The sequence below is a fragment of the Bos taurus genome, chromosome 9 (assembly GCF_002263795.3).
Source record: "Bos taurus isolate L1 Dominette 01449 registration number 42190680 breed Hereford chromosome 9, ARS-UCD2.0, whole genome shotgun sequence".
Lineage (NCBI taxonomy): Eukaryota > Metazoa > Chordata > Mammalia > Artiodactyla > Bovidae > Bos > Bos taurus.
Genome location: NC_037336.1, coordinates 70,591,567 through 70,611,355, shown reverse-complemented (window position 1 = coordinate 70,611,355; position 19,789 = coordinate 70,591,567). Strand labels below are relative to the sequence as shown.

The following is a 19,789-nucleotide window of genomic DNA, read 5'->3' as shown; positions in this document are numbered from 1 at the left end:
TGCATAGAAGTTAAGTAAGCAGGGTGACAATATACAGCCTTAATGTACTGTTTTCCCAGTTTTGAACCAGTCCATTGTTTCATGCCTAGTTGTAATTGTTGCTTCTTGAAGGAGGGCTTCTCATATAGCGCTTCTCAGGAGGTGGGTAAGGTGATCTGGTATTCCCATCTCTTGAACAATTTCCCACAGTTTGTTGTGATCCACACAATCAAATGCTTTAGCAAAGTCAATGAATAAGATGTTTTTCTGGAATTCTTTTGCTTTTTCTCTGATCCAACGGATGATGGCAATTTGATCTCTAGTTCCTCTGCCTTTTCTAAATCCCGCTTGTACCTCTAGAAGTTGTCAGTTCACCGTTGAAGCCTAGCTTGGAGAGCTTTGAGCATTACCTTACTAGCATGTGAAATAAGCACAATTGTGCGGTAGTTTGAACCTTTGGGACATTGTCCTTCTTTGGAACTGGAATGAAAACTGACCTTTTCCAGTCCTGTGGCCACTGTTGAGTTTTCCAAATTTCCTGGCCTATTGAGTATAGCACTTTCACAGCATCATCTTTTAAGATATGAAATAGCTCAGCTGGAATTCCATCACCTCCACTAGTTTTGTTCATAGTAATGCTTCCTAAGGCCCATCTGACTTCACACTCCAGGATGTCTGGCTCTAGATGAATGACCACACCATCATGGTTATCTTTGTCTCTAAGACCTTTTTTGTACAGTTCTTCTGTGTATTCTTGCCACCTCTTCTTAATCTCTTCTGCTTCTATTAGGTTATTACCATTTCTGTCCTTTATTGTGTCCATCTTTGCATGAACTATTCCCTTAATAACTCTCATTTTCTTGACAAGGTCTATACAATAAATAAGCAAATATAAATGTAATATACATGAATGACTGAAATGCATTTGAATTTACAGATATCTTGCATGCCTTACAGCTCATAAATTTTCTTCTACTGAAGTGTCTCTGAGTTTTTATTCATCTTAAAGAGAATGTTCTTAAATATCTCTCTGCAATATATCCTGTGCAATAGGTCCTTTTTGTGTAGACCTCTTCAGATAAAACGATCTCATATTTTTACTTAGCTAAGACTTTTTCCTTTTAGCAATGACTAAATTTTGAAATATATCAGATGGAATTTTGTATTTCATTGGATGATCATACAATTTAAATCTGTTAAATGGTGAATTATAGTAATAGATTTTCAATTGTTAAAGCAAACTTTCATTCTTGGCATCAGTTCAGTTCAGTTCAGTCACTCAGTCGTGTCCAACTCTGCGACCCCATGAATTGCAGCACGCTGGGCCTCCCTGTCCATCACCAACCCCAAGATGTATCATCTCTTTATATGCTGTTAATTTTATTTTGTTTAGGATTTCTGCTTCATTATGAGTGAGAGTGTTCATTCTTTTTCCTTGGGTTTTGTATCCATGCTATTCTACATCAAACAATAAATTTTAATTGAAGAGTAAAAGTGTGAATTTCTTCTTCTTCACACCTTGCACCATAGGGACTCCACTGTAGAGGATTTTGGATATGGGATTTGGCTGTGCTTCCTGAGGGGATTTGGCATTAACTTGTTAGATAGTTTAGAGGTGAGTAGTAAAAGGTAACCTGCGTCTTTTGCATCTCCTGCATTGGCAGGCAGGAGTTTTACCACTGGCATTATATGGGCTTCCCTAAAAGGTAATGAATGAATAACAAATCAACATGCACCATGCTAACTTTGACAAAGAGGAATACCCACCCAAACATCAGTCAGGTAATAAAAGATTGCTGTTATATTGTAAGGTAAGACATCTTTTGTGGGAAAATAAAATTTGCAACAATGTGAAGTTAAATTATTATTCAATTTAGAATATTGTTTCATAGTACATTTTAAGTATAAAAATAATACTCTACATTCTAAAATTAAAATAAATTCAAATTCAATATACAGTTATTTAATATGTTCAGAGATTAAAACTAACATAAATACATGACAGGTCACACGATAATGTTTGGTAATTATAACAGAAATAACCGGTTCAAATATCTTTGTTCTATTTTATTTGATTGAAAAAGGGAGGACCTTCTCCGGATGTTTACGTGCTATCTACAGCAGCACCATGAACAGCAGCTCATCCACTGTTGCAGCTGTGCAGCTCTGCTACGAGCACCTGAATGGATCCTGTGTGAAAATCCCCTACTCACCAGCTCCCCGCCTCATCCTGTACACAGTGTTCACCTTTGGAGCTGTGCTGGCTGTATTTGGAAACCTCTTGGTAATGATTTCCATTCTCCACTTCAAGCAGCTGCATTCTCCAACCAATTGCTTGATTGCCTCCCTGGCCTGTGCAGACTTCTTGGTGGGAGTGACTGTGATGCCCTTCAGCACAGTGAAGTCCGTGGAGAGCTGCTGGTACTTTGGGGAGAGTTACTGTAAATTTCACACTTGTTTTGATGGGTCATTCTGTTACGCTTCCATCTACCACTTGTGCTTTATCTCTCTGGACAGGTACATTGCGATCACTGACACCCTGGTCTATCCAACTAGGTTCACTATGTCTGTTTCTGGCATGTGTGTTGCCTTCTCCTGGCTCTTTTCAGTTATTTATTCTTTTTCCCTTCTTGGCTCAGGAGCAAATGCAGCTGGACTGGAGGATCTAGTAAGTGCTCTCTCCTGTGTGGGAGGCTGTCAAGTTGCAGTGAATCAGAGCTGGGTATTAGTGAATTTCATTTTATTCTTCATTCCCACCCTTGTGATGATAGTTCTTTACTCCAATGTTTTCCTCATCGCTAAACAACAGGCTAGAAAAATTGAGAATCTGAGCAATTAGACTGGGCGATGCTCAAACAGCTACCAAGACAGAGTAGCCAAGAGGGAGAGAAAGGCTGCAAAAACGCTGGGCATTGCAGTGCTAGCATTTCTGATCTCCTGGCTGCCTTACTTCCTCGATTCCATCATTGATGCCTTCCTAGGTTTCATCACTCCTACATATATTTATGAAATATTGGTTTGGATTGCTTATTATAACTCAGCTATGAACCCCTTGATTTATGCATTCTTTTATCCTTGGTTTCGAAAAGCCATCAAACTCATTGTCACTGGCAAAGTCTTGAGAGAGAATTCCTCAACAGTAAATTTATTTTCTGGGTAAGTCTACATTTTAGATGGAGGAATTGACACTAGATTCACAGTGAACACACGTTGGGTAGAAAATTTAGTCATATGTGTCAGGGTCTTCTAATGTAAAATAAATTATGCTTCAAATTTGACCCAAACACTTAAATTCAGATTCATCATTCTTTGGTAAATATAACATAAAACCCTGTATGTAATGGAAACAGCATGACCTTGGAGCCAGGAACATTGCAATCTAACACCGATCTTGGGCTGTTTCCATTCTCTGAACTTCACTGTATGTCTCTAGTTAATAACCTCTCCTTTGTAGCATTCTTGAGAAAATTTAAAAGAATGTATAAAGAAAGTGAAAGTCATTCGGTCATGTCTGACTCTTTGCCTCCCCATGGACTATATAGTCCATGGAACTCTCCAGGTCAAAATACTGGAGTGGGTAGCCTTTCCCTTCTCCAGGGGATCTTCCCAACCCAGGGATTGAACCCAGGTCTCCTGCATTGCAGGTGGATTCTTTACCAACTGAGCCACGAGGGAAGCCCAAGTATACTGGAATGGGTACCCTATCCCTTCTCCAGTGGATCTTCCCTACCCAGGAATCGAACCAGGGTCTCCTGCATTGCAGATTCTTTACCAACTGAGCTATCAGAGAAGCCGAAAAGTATGTGTAGAAAAAAAAAACAAAACTATGTTTTTATTATTCTAAATCCCCCCTTTTATTGCTTTATAATAGTTCAGCCTTGGTTATTACTTCTCTTTATATTTTTGTGATTGTAATATTTTTCCATTAAAATGCACATGCAGCTGGGGAATGCTCAGAGACATCCTGGCTCAGGGAGGGCAAAGTAGTGACTCCTTACTGTCAGGTGTTCAGATTTGTGGTCCAGAAATATGATCTCAGAGTCGGGTAAGATCAACCCAGAGAGAAAGAGTGACTATAACATCCATTTAAGTCTTTACTATGGGTAAGGTGATTGGTGTCATTAATAGTATTTGATTATTCAGTAAGCTTCTTTGTACTGATTAATTCTACTCCTACAATTTCATTTTGGTTCAGAAATTTTACCAGTTAACATATGTTTAGAACATGGGTTTTAAGACTGTCACTCATTACTATACTCTATCTTAAATTAATTTAATATTTGTTCACTTTTGCATTGTACCAAAAATATTATTTTTTAAACATTTATTTTATTAAAGTATAGTGATTAAATGTACCAAAATTATTTATAAGGGCTTTCAATGATACACATAAAACGTCCAAATTAAAAAACACCCAAAAGAATAGAAAAGTGAAGTAAACGAGATAAATGATGATAGACAGACTGGTAAACACATTTTGTGTGACCCACAGATTTGAAACTGAATTAATTTAAGCAACTCACATTGGGTAAGTTAAGCTATTTACTTTGTATAACATTCACCAGCTTTTCAGACATGAAGACTTGTTCTGGGTCTTAAGATTGGAGGGTGCTGTGTGTCCCATGCACTGAGTTAATTGTTTGATTCTCTTCTAACTTTTGGTTTGTTGTAATCAGACATCAAAATTTAAAAATCAGAGCATCATATCTTTGGGGCAAGAGTGAATAAATATTAAAAATATTCTTGTTATTTTTCTTTAATTTCTTGATTCATATAAATCAGAAATATATTAGCACATTGTTTCTATTATTAAACAAATGCTTTAAGCTGGTAAGCCTTTCCTGAGACAGTGAACTTTTTCTGAATATACTATGCTTGAATGAAACTCTCTCATCTTCATTTTATGAGTAAAGATGATGCAGATAATTTAAAGGCACCCTAGACTGCTTAGTATTAGTTTATACACAACTCTTCCAATGCTGACAATCATCAATTTATTTTGATTTAGTGCTTTCAATGTAGTAACTTTCTCTAATCCTGTGCCACAAGCTATAGAGAAATCATACTGACCATTTTAAAAATAGAAAAAGCTACAAAGTGCTTACAAAATCTGCTGAATATCTTAGCAGACTTTGGATTCATATCTAAGCTTCTGGATTCAAATAAGCACTTCTAACATCTAGTTTAGTACTTTTACACTTGTCTTTCTGTTTTTTAAGTCCCTTTTCACATATATTTAACAAATGATTTAATTTTGCTCCTTTCTTCCCCAGATCAACATATCACTGTATTTTGGTGAATATTTAATATCTTTCTTTCTAAAAGCACAAGCTTCTTCTCATTTATGTGCCTGAGTATATAAAAGAAATAATTCTTTATGCATCATAGTGGTTATGTGATATGCAAATTACAGACACTTCACACTTATTTTGTGGTTATTGGGATGTACCTCTGGAAAGACCATCCCTCTCTGTCAGACATTTGGAGATGAAATCAGAGACAGAAAAATTCACACACCAAGAAAAGCAAGCTGGTCACAGTTTCTTGGCCATTCAATTGTTAGTCTGCTGTGATAAATGTACAAAATAATAAAACTGAAGGTGACTTTGAGATGGTCTATTCTGAACCATCCCTTTAAAATAATTAATTAAGTAATTTAAAATTTTTCCTGGCTGCACTGCATGGGTTACAGAATCTCAGTTAGCCCATCCGGTTTTGAACCCAAGCCATGGAATTGAAAGCATTGAATCCTAACCACTGGACCACCAGGGAACTCCCCATATTTAAATTTTTTAACAGAGAAGCTCATAATTAAATATTTTTCATAATGGACATATAAATTGAACATATTTAAACTATATATTTGATAAATCTTGACATTTGTAGATACCTGTAAAATCATCACCAAAATCAAGACTGAACATACCTATCTCCCCAAAGATTCCTCATGTTCTTTGATATGTCCTTCCTGCTCATCCCTACACACTCAACCTTCTTCCATCCCCACACAGCCACTGATCAGCTTTATGTCACTCTATACTAGTTTGTACTTCTAGCATTTTATATAAATACAGCTATACATTATATATACTCATTTCTGTCTGAATTATTTCACTCTGTATAGTAATTTGGAGAATAATCCATGTCAAAGCATGAATCGGGGGTGGGGGGATGATTTGGGAGAATGGCATTAAAACATGTATAATATCATATAAGAAACGAATCGCCAGTCCAGGTTCGATGCAGGATACAGGAAGCTTGGGGCTGGTGCACTGGGGTGACCCAGAGGGATGCTATAGGGAGGGAGGTGGGAGCGGGGTTCAAGATGGGGAACAGGTGTGCACCCGTGGCGGATGCATGTTGATGTGTGGCAAAACCAGTACAATACTGTAAAGTAAAAAAAAAAATAATAATAAAAATTTAAAAATATATATTTTAGTCTTTTTTCTTTGTGATAGAGTAGCATTTCACTGTGGAGAAGGCAATGGCACCCCACTCCAGTACTCTTGCCTGGAAAATCCCATGGACGGAGGAGCCTGGTAGGCTGCAGCCCATGAGGTCGCTAAGAGTCGGACACGACTGAGCGACTTCACTTTCACTTTTCACATTCATGCATTGGAGAAGGAAATGACAACCCACTCCATTATTCTTGCCTGGAGAAGCCCAGGGATGGGGAGCCTGGTGGGCTGCCGTCTATGGGGTCGCACAGAGTCGGACATGACTGAAGTGACCGCAACAGCAGCAGCAGCAGCAGCAGCAGCATTTCACTATGTGAATTGAGCACAATTTGTTTATTCACCTCACCTGTTGACTGAAGTTTGGTTTGAACCATCCCTTTCTAGATGCAGGTCACAACTTAAGTACTTGAGCAAGATAGCCAGTCTCATGAATTCACAGAAGGGGGCTTGGCCACCCTCCAGGAGGTGGATTGGGCCTTGCTGAGAAGTGTAGAAATCTACTTTCATCCCCTCCTCCCCCTAGTCTTGGCTCAAGGTCTCCTTTCTAAGAATTGCCTCACCTCTACTCCCTTAGATGTGGCTTGCCTGGTTCTAATGATCCATGACCATCTGATTCTTGCTCTATTTTGTATTAATGCAAATTTTATTTATAAATGTATGTTATACAATCATGTTTATTAATTATAATTTAATATAATAAAACATTTGTTATATTGTGTAAAGTGAAAATGTTAGTCAGTCAGTTGTGTCTGACTCTACACCACCCCAAGGACTATAACCTACCAGGCTCCTCTGTCCATGCAATTCTCCAGGCAAGAATACAGGAGTGGGTAGCCATTTCCATCTCCAGGGGATATTCCTGACCCAGGGATTGAACCTGGGTCTCCTGCATTGATAGTAGATTCTTTACCATCTGAGCCACCACATTGTATATTATAGTATATAGAAATGTATACTATATATAGTTATCCATTATCTATTACTTCTTATTTGAGGCAGAAGCAGAAGAGGGTGACAGAAGATGAGATGGTTGGATGGCATCACCAATTCATTGGACATGAACTTGGGCAAACTCTGGGAAACAATGAGGGACAGAGAAGCCTGGCATGCCTCAGTCCCTGGCGTCATGAAGATTCGGGCATGATTTGGCAATTGAACAGCAACAATTCCAAAAAGTTTTTTTAAATTTTATAGGATTTCAATTATAGTTTTAATTTTCACAAGAGTTATATTTCCAAAAATAAATTATCTTGCAACTGCAAAAACATAACTCCATTGTCTTCTTGGACCTAGTGTACTGATGAGAAGCTTGGTCCCAGTATGGTGTTCATTCTATTTTCATAGACTAGTTCTCTCTGGCCTTTGTTCCTAGGAACTTTTAAGAACTTCTCTTTATATTTGTTTATATTTAGCGCCTCTATTTTTTGTTTTGTTTTGTCTCTTTGTAGTTGGTAGGCATTTACATTTGGAGTTTAGATTCTTTAGCCCAGAGAAAACTTTCTCTAGGATCATTTTTATTATTTTCTTGTGCTCATTCTTCAGCTGATTTTTTCTGGAATTAAGAATTTCTCCCAGGTCCTATGGAAAGAATTTCTCTTACCTATCTGAGAAACTTTCACTGTGTTTAATGTGGGTTGTATTTTCTGTACCTAGGGTTTTCCATCTGTTTGACCCTATCTCATTTTTATCTTTCAGAGATACACTTTAGGGCATCTAACTGGGATTTCAGAAGTAAGTAAATTATCGGCTCACTTATCTTGACAGGGCTAATCTTCAGATGGTATGTACCAATTCAACCATTCCATTGTGAAAATGATGAAATGCTTAACTACTGTTGGTAAATATCTGTTGACCTGAGCCTCCTACACCTCTCAAGCCTTGACATGATCCAACAATGAAAGATCAATGGAAAGCAAAGGTGGGCACCTCCACAGATTAACTATCTCTCAAAAGAGCATCCTTTCTGACCAGTCATTGCTCATGTCTTAGCAGATGGATTTTTTCACGTTTCAAAATGTCAGCCCTAAATACTGACCCAGAAATCAAATGGTCACTTTTTGAAGAGCACTTCATCAACAGTAAATTTACTTCTGATGATGAAAACTTAAATAGGGGAAAATTAAGAATGTACTCAGAACTACTGAGTGATTGTTTAAATAATTATTATTTACTTTCTAAGAAATAAATGAGATTTCTGAAAACATATAATGAGATGATGGGAAGAAGTTTTCAAATTATTCAGGAAAAGCATGAAAGAACAGAACTCTAGTCATTAGCTTCATCCTTCCTTCTAGTCTGATTAGGAAGTCTGGCCCATCGAATATGTCACTAGATTTGGGACAGTCTGAACTTGGTGCATCTCAAACATAAAACAGCTTTACCATTTATCTCCTAGAGCAGGCAAATCTACTCTATTGATTCTCCCTTCCCCACATGTTAAGAACATTCTGGGAAGGTATTACTATTTTCCATTCAATTTCCAAAATTTATAAAGTCATGATAAGGTCTTTATAATTCAGAGTAAAGCTTTAAAATCACATCCAGTTAAGCAATCTTATCTTTCCTACCCCAGTCAGTGCCATCCAGGCTTAGGCCTCTTCCTTTCACTCCCAGTTTCTGCTTGGAGCCCCAACCACCCTCCAGGATGGAACAAGAATAAAAAGAGTATTAATAAAGAGATGAAAGCTGTGTTCTCATGCCTTGTAGTGTCATGGTATTAATGACCTACGTCTTGATTGTGGCAGAAGCCCAACTGTAGGCTCAGTGATGAGGTATACATGTAACTTCTTTTGGGGGAATCCACCCACGGTTCAGTTCCCTAATGTGGGGTGAACCACTCCCCCCCACCCCCAGCTGACCTCTCTTGACTTCTCCTTAGAATCTCTCCAGGCAGACTTTTCTTCTGGGGTCCTTTGTTCAGGAAACTACTCCAGTGAAGAAGGTACTGGCAAGATGATTCAATCTTAATTGCCTCTTTAAATCTGCTTCTTCAATTGCTTGCTGACCTGCTCTGTGTTTGTGTTAAGCAGTGCGTGCACGCTAAGTCACCTCAGTCGTGTCTGACTCTTTGCGACCCTGTAGACTGTAGCCCACTAGTCTCATCTGTCCGTGGGATTCTCTAGGCAAGAATATTGGAGTGGGTTGCCATGCCCTCCTCCAAGGGTTTTTTCCCACCCAGGGATTGAACCTGAGTCTTTTAAATCTCCTGCATTGGCAGGTGGGTTCTTTACCACTAGCACCATCTGGAAAGCCATGTTAAGCAGAGGAAAGTAGAAATGGAGAGAGATGGCTGGGAGGAGAAATGGGCCAGTGGGGAGAGAAGGCCATACTGTTAATGATTCTGGTGCCAGAGATGCATCAGTTTCATGAGGTCTGGAGCCCAGTGGAAGCCAGTCTGGTTTGGCCCTTCCTCAGCCCTCCCACTTCAGGGTGTGTCAGGCAACTGTGACACTTCCCGCAGGACTTGAGGAGGATGCTGAAAAAGGCCAAACCAGCACTGATCACAAGGACGAGGGACCTGGGGTGGGAATGCCTCCTGTGGGGATGCCTGCAGCCCCCAGATATGCGATGCAGGAGTGGGATGCTGTTAGAAGGCTCATACACAGAGGTTGTGACCACTAAATGAAGGTTGCTGCCTCTGCTGCTGCTAAGTCGCCTCAGTCGTGTCCGACTCTGTGCGACCCCATAGACGGAAGCCCACCAGGCTCCCCCGTCCTTGGGATTCTCCAGGCAAGAACACTGGAGTGGGTTGCCATTTCCGTCTCCAATGCATGAAAGCGAAAAGTGAAAGGGAAGTTGCTCAGTCCTGTCCGACTCTTAGCGACCCCATGGACTACAGCCTACCAGGCTCCTCCATCCATGGGATTTTCCAGGCCAGAGTACTGGAGTGGGGTGCCATTGCCTTCTCTGAAATGAAGGTTACAAGGAACCTAATTGGGCACAGAATGATTGTGCTCTTTTTCTTCTACTCTCTTCTTCTCTCTATGGGATAGAGCGGAAAAGGAGGGTGGGATAAGGAATAAATGATCAGACATGCTGTTTCCCTAAAATCGAGAGTTTTAAACTTAGGCTTGGCTAGTCTGGGTTCAGTGAGAATGCAGATACTGTATTTGATAGAGATTATGGTTTTAAATTAGTGTAGATCAAAATGGAAATTTAACACTCAGAGTGACTGGACAGCTCTGAGGTCTGCCTGAAATCTCATGAAGGGATAAAAAGGAAGATATGTTAGAGCACACTGGACTGTGACGGGAGAGAATGTAATTTTGTACTGTTTCTCACCCCCAAAATATTCTATAAGCAGTTATACACATTCCTAAGAAATACTTGTTAAATACAAATGGACTGTATGGTGAATCTAGGTAAGAACTGATTCAGTTAGGCACCAACTTGAAGAATTGCTTAGACTGTAAATTAGACATATTGATCAAAGTGGCCAATGCCAGGGGCTGTTTATTTATAGTTTAACACTCTGACCCTGCTTTATGTTTGGTTACCTCTTGACTCTAATCCAAAGAGACAAGAGTACAAAATATGTCTCTCCCCTTCTCATTAGCAAGCTTCTGAGTTTGGGCACTGGAAAGACCACAGAGCATCATTAACGCATCTTTCTCCCACTTTCATCATAACTGAGGAATACCTCACATTCTTAGCCATTGGGGAATTTATTAAACAGACTTTAAGTTGAGGAATGTCTTAGAGAAGTTCAAAGCCTGTAAACAAAGGTCCAATGTAGATATGAGACTGAAAACTGTAGATGATGCAAGACAACCAAAGTTTGACTCCAAATGCTGCCTAGTGTTCTCTAACCCCTTGAGAAACGTGACTGCTGCCTAATCTTGATCTTTATCTGATGCAAATGCATTTACTTAAGATGGTCTTATGAAGGCCTTAGGAAGAGCCTCCAATTTATTTTTTTAATATAAATTTATTTATTTTAATTGGAGGTTAATTACTTTACACCATTGTATTGGTTTTGCCATATATCAACATGAATCTGCCATGGGTATACACGTGTTCCCCATCCTGAACCCCCCTCCCACCTCCCTCCCCATACCATCCCTCTAGGTCATCCCAGTGCACCAGCCCCAAGCATCCTGTATCATGCATGGAACCTGGACTGGCAATTCGTTTCATATATGATATTATACATGTTTCAATGCCATTCTCCCAAATCATCCCACTCTCTCCCTCTCCCACAGAGTCCAAAAGACTGTACTATACATCTGTGTCTCTTTTGCTGTCTCACATACAGGGTTATCATTACCATCTTTCTAAATTCCATATATATGCATTAGTATACTATATTGGTGTTTTTCTTTCTGGATTACTTCACTCTGTATAATAGGCTCCAGTTTCAGCCATCTCATTAGAACTGATTCAAATGCATTCTTTTTAATGGCTAAGTAATACTCAATTGTGTATATGTACCACAGTCTCTTATCCATTCGTCTGCTGATAGACATCTAGGTTGCTTAGAGCCTCCAAATTACATCTCATCTCAACATGACATGAGTTCTCTTCAGGGACTAACCTAAAAGAACCTAGATTCCTGTAATATACTTCAGTTCAGTCGCTTAGTCATGTCCGACTCTTTGCGACCCCTTCAACCGCAGCATGCCAGGCCTCCCTGTCCATCACCAACTCCCAGAGTCCACCCAAACCCATGTCCATTGTATCGGTGATGCCATCCAACCATCTCATCCTCTGTCGTCCCCTTCTCCTCCTGCCCCCAATCCCTCCCAACATCAGGGTCTTTTCAAATGAGTCAACTCTTTGCATGAGGTGGCCAAAGTATTGGAGTTTCAGCTTCAACATCAGTCCTTCCAATGAACACCCAGGACTGATCTCCTTTAGGATGGACTGGTTGGATCTCCTTGCAGTCCAAGGGACTCTCAAAAGTCTTCTCCAACACCACAGTTCAAAAGCATCAATTCTTCTGCACTCGGCTTTCATTATAGTCCAACTCTCACATCCATATATGACTACTGGAAAAACCATAGCCTTAACTAGACAGACCTTTGTGGCAAAGTAAAGTCTGCTTTTTAATATGCTGTCTAGGTTGGTCATAACTTTCCTTCTTTTTTTTTTTTTTTATATTTGAGAAAGTAGTAAGGATTTTTATTGTCAAAACAAGTAAGAGATACAAGCATAACAGAAGACATGAATAAATTAATTCTGATCATTTGAGACTCCAGGGTGTCTCTGGGGGAAGGCCAGCTCGACTCCTTGTGTAGACACAATACCGTCCAAAGCAAAAGACAGCAGGGACGGGAGACAGCGCTCAAGACGGTGGCTGCACGTGTGCAGTGAAGAGAAGTGAGAGTGGCCTCCCCGGTTCCTCTCCTCAGCGAGGTATGTGTACAAAGGTAGGAGGCTCATTTGAGGGGAAAATGATTGCATACAGAAATTTTTTAATTCTCCTGCCTCCCAGGAAAAACATTTTCAAGCCCTAGCCTGAACAAGAAAATCAAAATAGAGTGACACTAGTTTCACATGAACCTCCAGACTATACTCGAACTGCAGTTGCCACCTCTTTTTAAAAGTCTAACATCCATTTATCTATAGCAAGCCAGTAGACTGAATTTTCTCCTTTAGGACGTCATAACTTTCCTTCTAAGGAGCATGCGTCTTTTAATTCCATGGCTGCAATCACCATCCGCAGTGATTTTGGAGCCCAGAAAAATAAAGTCAGCCACTGTTTCCCCATCTATTTGCCATGAAGTGATGGGACCGGATGCCATGATCTTAGTTTTCTGAATGTTGAGCTTTAAGCCAGCTTTTTCACTCTCTTCTTTCACTTTCATCAAGAGGCTTCAGAGTTGTAGCAAAAAAAAAAAAATGCAGAAAAATGCAGGACAATTCTTCCTTTTTATAGTAGATGTTTCACATTGCTTCTTCTATGCAGCTGGTTTCTTGGACTTCTCCTTCCCTTGGAGCATGTCAAGTTTATTACCACTCATTGTTACTTCACTGAGTGTAATGTTTGGAATTGACCAGTGTTGCCCTGGTTTATCTGAGGGGCATAATAAAAGACTTAGCTGCTGAAAACACCACCTTTTCTATTAAAAATACCAACGTTAGGAAACTGGTTCCTGGAAACTTGGGCTTCAGAAATTAAAAAATTGACAAAAATTAGGGGAACCAATAGATAATCAACCAATTTTAACTTACCAAATAAAGATAAATAGCAATAATAACTGTGGGAACAATGTTCATGCCCTTTCCCATAATTTTATATAAGTGTTTTAATACCAAAATTTAGGAACAACATAATCTAAGAAGAAACAACAGTCTTGTAAATTGAATAAATTTTCCATTATGAAACACATGCCTCATTGTTCTCTTTTTTTTTCTCATTTTTTCCTTCTGACCAATGAAAAGTTTGCCGTAGTTCAGCACTGATTCCCAGACTGGCATTTCAACATAACTGAATTAAGATTAAAAGACAGTATTACAGAGAGTAAATACTGAGATATAACTTTACAAACATATTTCCTTCTATGCAGGTTCTCTGTAACTTTTAGGAACCTGGTCTTCACCTGAGGACTCTGCTGTCTGGTGTCAGAGCAAATGAAGTGGCATCCTCTGTATTCCTCATGGTGGTGGAGCATTCACCCTCCATCACCCCAGTCCCCCCAAGGTCATTACACCGTACCAGTCTTGCCTCTCTCCAATACTGTCAACACATCCTTCTTTCTATTTTTGCTCCTTAATTTTAATACTCAGCACTCTGTCATTCTCTCTAGTTCTACTCTCAGTATTTATTATATTTTAAACATAAACACTTGCTATATTAAGTACTAAACCATGTGCTTTAGAAGTGTTTACCTCAATAGTCATCACAGTAAGCCTCCAATGAAGCTAGTATTATTATCCCCATTTCACAGCTGAGAATACTAAGGCCTAGGAGGTTACAAAGTTGGGGAGAGTCTGGAGACAGTCTTAGGCAGACTGAGTGGACTCTGTGTTCTGTCCATATGCTAAAGCTGCCTCCATACAATCCTTTCCTTTCAGGATATCACCAGCACCCTACCTCAGTTGTGACCTAGGACTTGTAATCTACAAGCTACAATCTTATCTGAAACCCTTGGGACTTCTGGAAATTGGAATTTCTTTTTAATTGAAAAAGGCACATCTGTTAAAAATTTTGAATGTGGAAATGGCAGCCTACTCCAGTGTTCTTGCCTGGAGAATCCCAGGGATGGGGGAACCTGGTGGGCTGCCGTCTATGGGTTTGCACAGAATATGACTTAAGCAACTTAGCAGCAGCAGCAGCAGCAGTGAAGTATGTGAAGCATTTGTCATCAACACTATTATCTCTGCACCAAAGCATGAACCTTCAGAAGGGCTGGTCAGAAATAAACATTAGAAATAACTTCATGTCAGTGTTTGTCACCAAATTAATCAGACACTAACTTCCAATATTTTTGCTTTTGGAATTTCAGGATGTGGACTTGTGCCAAAACCTGAAATCTCTCCAATTTGGGTATATGATCCGTGACACCTGCCTTTCAGTCTCACTAGCTCTAGAAAGCCAGCTACTAGTCACTTTACCTCTCACTTCCTCTCACTTTACTTTCATCATTTGCTTCCTCACCCACCTTAAATATCAGCAACCATCATTCTAATCATTCCTTAAAAGTTGAAGTTGGAAGAAAAGATTCTGCACTTGTTTTATTTTGTTAATGATTATCTATCAAGTATTTTACCATACTATGTTATTGGTTATTATATAGTAACTCAGCTCCAACTATAAGTTGAGTCCTTTTCCCACCTTATCTAACTCATACAGCTCTATATGGAGGTAATATTATTCCCATATTAAGGGTGAAAAATCTGCAGCTGGAAGAGGTTATGGAAGTTGTCCAACGTCACAAAGCCAGGATTTGTCCTCAGCACTTTCTGATTCAAACTCCTGTGCAATGATTCTCTAGAGACTCTGCCTTCCTGTATTAGAAGATGAGATCTCTCCCATCTTATACCCAACACATCTACTATTACTGTTTATCACTTTTCAAGAATTGACATATAGCACAGAAGCGAAACACAAATAGAAGTTAGAAGAATGACTCTTGGTAGAGTCCACAGCTTTTGAATACAGCTTCTGATTAATGTTAAATAGGAAGAGTTGTAGGATCTTAAAGTACTGCTACAAAAAAAAAATGTTTTAAGCACTTTAACAACATGGAGATATAACTGCTAAAATATTTACATCACTTTAAAATATGATCTCTTAACTTTTCCCATGCAGCTACTATTTAATTTCATTCAGTAAGAAGATAGTATATCAGAGATTCATACTGAAAAGACAGTCACCTAAAATGAAAGAAATAAACACATAAACCCAAACCCAAATGCATTGATAAGAATAGAGAAGTGTACGGTAATATCAATTTTTATATATTTATTTCATCACAAATATTGAAACTATAGAGATAAATTATAAATTAGATCCCCTGTACACACACACTGTCCATTATATATAAAGTTAAACCTTGTACAAGCATATAAAGGTATATATAAAATATATATGGGGGGCATATTGCATATGCTGTTTTATAATCTGGGTTACACTTTTCTGGTTTTGTTTTGAGTCAAAAAATAAATTGTAGTTGCCTTTTTATGTGAACTGATACAGAACTTATTGGTGCTTTTTATTGGCTTTGTAACATTCTATTGCATAATTGGACCATATTTACTTAATTTATCCCACACTGATCTACATTTTTCTCCAGTTAGTAATTGAGAGGTATACAATAAATATCCTTATCATGTTTGGTTACTTGCCTGACTCTTTTCTTAGGATTACTTGCCAGGAACAGAATTATAGAGTCAAGTGACATACAAAATTTGAAATTTTACATAAATATCTTAATCCTTCTCACAAAGAAAATACTAAATTATATTTCCCTTAAATGTATATACGCATGCTCAGTTCTCATGAGAGTGCTCATTTCCCACACTCTAATTATTAATAGATATTACTGAGTCATATAAAGTTTGCCATTTTGCAATCTGAAACTCTATTACATTTTTTAGCATTATTTGATTATTTGCACACTTGTCCTTTTAGTGTATTCCTTAGCCACATCTCTGTAAAATTGCATATTTATTTGTTTAGTGGGATGTTTTTCTCTCTCTCTCTGTCTGTTTTGTAAAAGGCTTTTACATTTTTTTTTTAACTTCCCAGGCCAGAAATTGATCCCCTACATTGGAAGCATGGAGTCTTCTCTGGACCACCAGAGAAATCCAAGCTTTTACATTTTCAAGTTACTAACACTTTCTTCATCGTGTGTGCACCAGTGGCTTCTAAGTTTGTCTTTTTTTCTTTGTCATGGCTCTTTTTTTTTTTTTTGAAGTTTAAAAATGTAGGGCACATTTTCTGTTCTGAGTCCACCAATCCAAACTATAAAAACTATGCTATCTTCTAGCCTTCTAACATCTGGAAGAAAACAGTTTTGGTTTTGTGAAATACATGAGGCAAAATGCTTAAGACTTTTCCAATAAATTTTATACCAAATCAACATTTCTAAATTATCTATTTTTCCTAATAACATAAACGACAGTGTCATTTTAATCATGGACAATGTACAAACTTGAAAGAGTTTATAGGAAAGAAATGACCGGAAATTGCCCTCTGTCAACACTGGAAGTTAAAACAAAAAACCTCACGGAATAAGAAAACTATTACACAAAATGATAACTACTATTATGGTAATTTCACCATTTGTTCATAGTTTTTCCCACAGTTACAAAATATGCTACTAAATGTAACATACGAGCGTCGCATTGAGTTTGAGATGGCTGATGTGCGGGGCTAGAGGCCTTTAGGACGTCCAGAAATACCAGAGTTCAAGGAAAAAGCTGCTCACAGTGAAAGTAAACTGAGTCCAGAGAAAGACAAGGAATACACGGCGTTAACAGGGAACAAGGAACAAGGAAACGTTTGAAAGCGAAGAAAAGGTAAGCTTGTTAGAAAAGGCATGACAGGTAATCAAGGCCTGAAGAGAGAAATAATTCACTGACAGAACAGGGTGGTACTCAGATTTTAGGAAACTAGAAAATATGACCACTGTGTCAACCATTAGTTAAGAAATATATTTCTCTCAGATGCTCAAGGATGTTCACATCAGCAAGAAGGTAAAGTATAAAGATGATGCTACTGAAACTGAGGTACCGTTTCTCTTCCCCAGTTTAATAGGCCACTTTCAAGCACTGCATTTCATGTCACAGTTATTGGCAAACTCCCAATATATCACCAAATTAATTTCAAATTTTTCAAATTATCAATATGAAATTTATGATTATTTTGATATTAATTTTTATGTTTGATGAACTCTTCTTTAATATTGGCCAATTTGTTAAGTTACATTGCAAAAAAAAAAAACCCACAATAGCCCAGTGAAAGTCATCATAGAGAAGTTTTTGACAAGTTGGAGGTGAGTGAAAGTCTTTGTAAGGAAAAGAGGAAAAGAAATCAAGAAAAAGACATTTTCAGGTTACAAAGGGAAGAGTCAATGGAATAAAAAGAAAACAGAAGGAGGAATGTGTCAACTACATTCCACCTTTCACCTCTTGCTTGCAGGCATTCATTACTCACCTTCAGTGTCAGCACCATCCTACTCAGGCCTTAGAAGTGAAGTTATAAACTGGAAGGAAAGATCCTATACTTGTTTTATTGTTTTTGCTAGTGGTTATTATATCTATAACTGTAATATGCTATACTAACCTATACTATTCTACATTATTGGGGTACAGAGTGAGCTCCACTTTAGACAACAAATAGGGATTTAACATTTATGAGTCAAATAAATATTTTGGAGAAGCAACAGGAAGTGAATATCCTAGAAAGACTGAAACATATTGACTTATCCAGTTAAATTGGGAAAGCAATTTGTTTTCTCTTCAGTAACAGTCTTATTTGAGTTTTAAAAATTCATTTCATTTGGAAAATGTAAAGATATCTTATACTTCCTCAATCCAATGGCTTACATTTGTTCAGAGGACAAATTCATGCTTGCTGAACTATTCTTAAAAACCCGACCACTCACAATGACTTTTACGGCTTTCCTAAACCAAGGGTAAAATAAAGCATAGATCAAGGGGTTCATGGCTGAGTTGTAATAAGCACACCAACAGCAAATCTCATAAATATAGGCCGGGGTTATGAAGCCCATAAAGGCATCAATTAATGAGTCAATACTGTATGGTAACCATGAAATCATGAATGCTATGACAGTGATACCCAGGGTTTTAGCTGCTTTTCTCTCTCTCTTGGCTACTCTGGATTTGTAACTGTCTGAGGATGACTCTGCTTTGCTACCAGTATTTTCAATCTTTTTAGCCTGTTGTCTGGCCACAAGAAAAATATTACTATAGAGAATGATCATGACAAGGGTAGGTATAAAGAAGGACAGAAAATCTATCAATACCCAGTTTTGATTTACAACTGTCTGACAGCCTCCTGCACAGTTGAGGGCATGAGACAATTCCTCTAGCCCATTCTCATTGGCACCCGTGTAGAACACTGCGCCACTGTAAGTAATGGGTAGGATCCAGGAGATGCTGATGCATATGCATGATACAGACACCGTGAACTTGGTGGGATAGACCAGAGGGTCAGTAACAGCAATGTACCTGTCGATGGAGATGAAGCACAAGTGGAAGAGAGAAGAGTAACAAAATGCTGTGTCAAAGCATGTGTGAAAAGTGCAGAAAGTTCGCCCAAAGTACCAGCAGCTCTCCACAGACCTGACCATGCTGAAGGGCATCACAGTCACTCCCACTAGAAAGTCTGCACAGGCCAGAGAGGCAATGAGACAATTGGTTGGTGAGTGCAGCTGCTTGAAATAAAGGATGGCAGTCATCACCAGGAGGTTTCCAAACACAGCCAGGACAGCCCCAAAGCCATACACCATGTACAGAATCACACAGGATGTGGGTGAGTAGGGGGTCTTCACACAAGATCCGTTCAGGTGCTCGTAGCAGAGCTGCACAGCTGCAGTGGGAGACGAGTTGCTCATGATCTGCCCTTTACATTCAGAGAATTCTGTCCTCGATTTCCACAGACTCTCAGTGCTTCTGAGGGAAAAACATACAGTAGGATGCCTGAGGAAATTATCACATATTAGTACTATTGTTTTTCAATTTTCCTTTTTTTTTTTTTTTTTTACTATAAATCTCAATTGTGTTCAATAGCAAAATAAAATACAAAAAATTACATTGGCCAAGATTGCTAGGAGTTAGTTTTGACTAATGCTTAGTTTCCTTGATTTGGTAAAGTCTTAAATATTTTTAGGTGTTTACCTCCAGAGTTCCTCTTTTCAACAGGGTGTGATATGAGAACTAAT

General features: G+C 38.6%; 1 protein-coding gene and 1 pseudogene across 1 annotated transcript; one reads left to right on the top strand and one right to left on the bottom strand.

The window, feature by feature from the left end:
* Nucleotides 1-2,095: 2,095 nt before the first annotated feature.
* LOC782339 (trace amine-associated receptor 7a-like) lies at nucleotides 2,096-5,182 on the top strand (annotated as a pseudogene).
* A 13,245-nt stretch (nucleotides 5,183-18,427) lies between these two features.
* LOC785236 (trace amine-associated receptor 6) lies at nucleotides 18,428-19,586 on the bottom strand. Its single transcript, XM_003586477.3, has one exon. It carries the CDS (start codon nucleotides 19,460-19,462, stop codon nucleotides 18,428-18,430), a length of 1,035 nt encoding a protein of 344 aa, XP_003586525.1. The 5' UTR covers nucleotides 19,463-19,586.
* Between the last annotated feature and the right edge of the window lie 203 nt (nucleotides 19,587-19,789).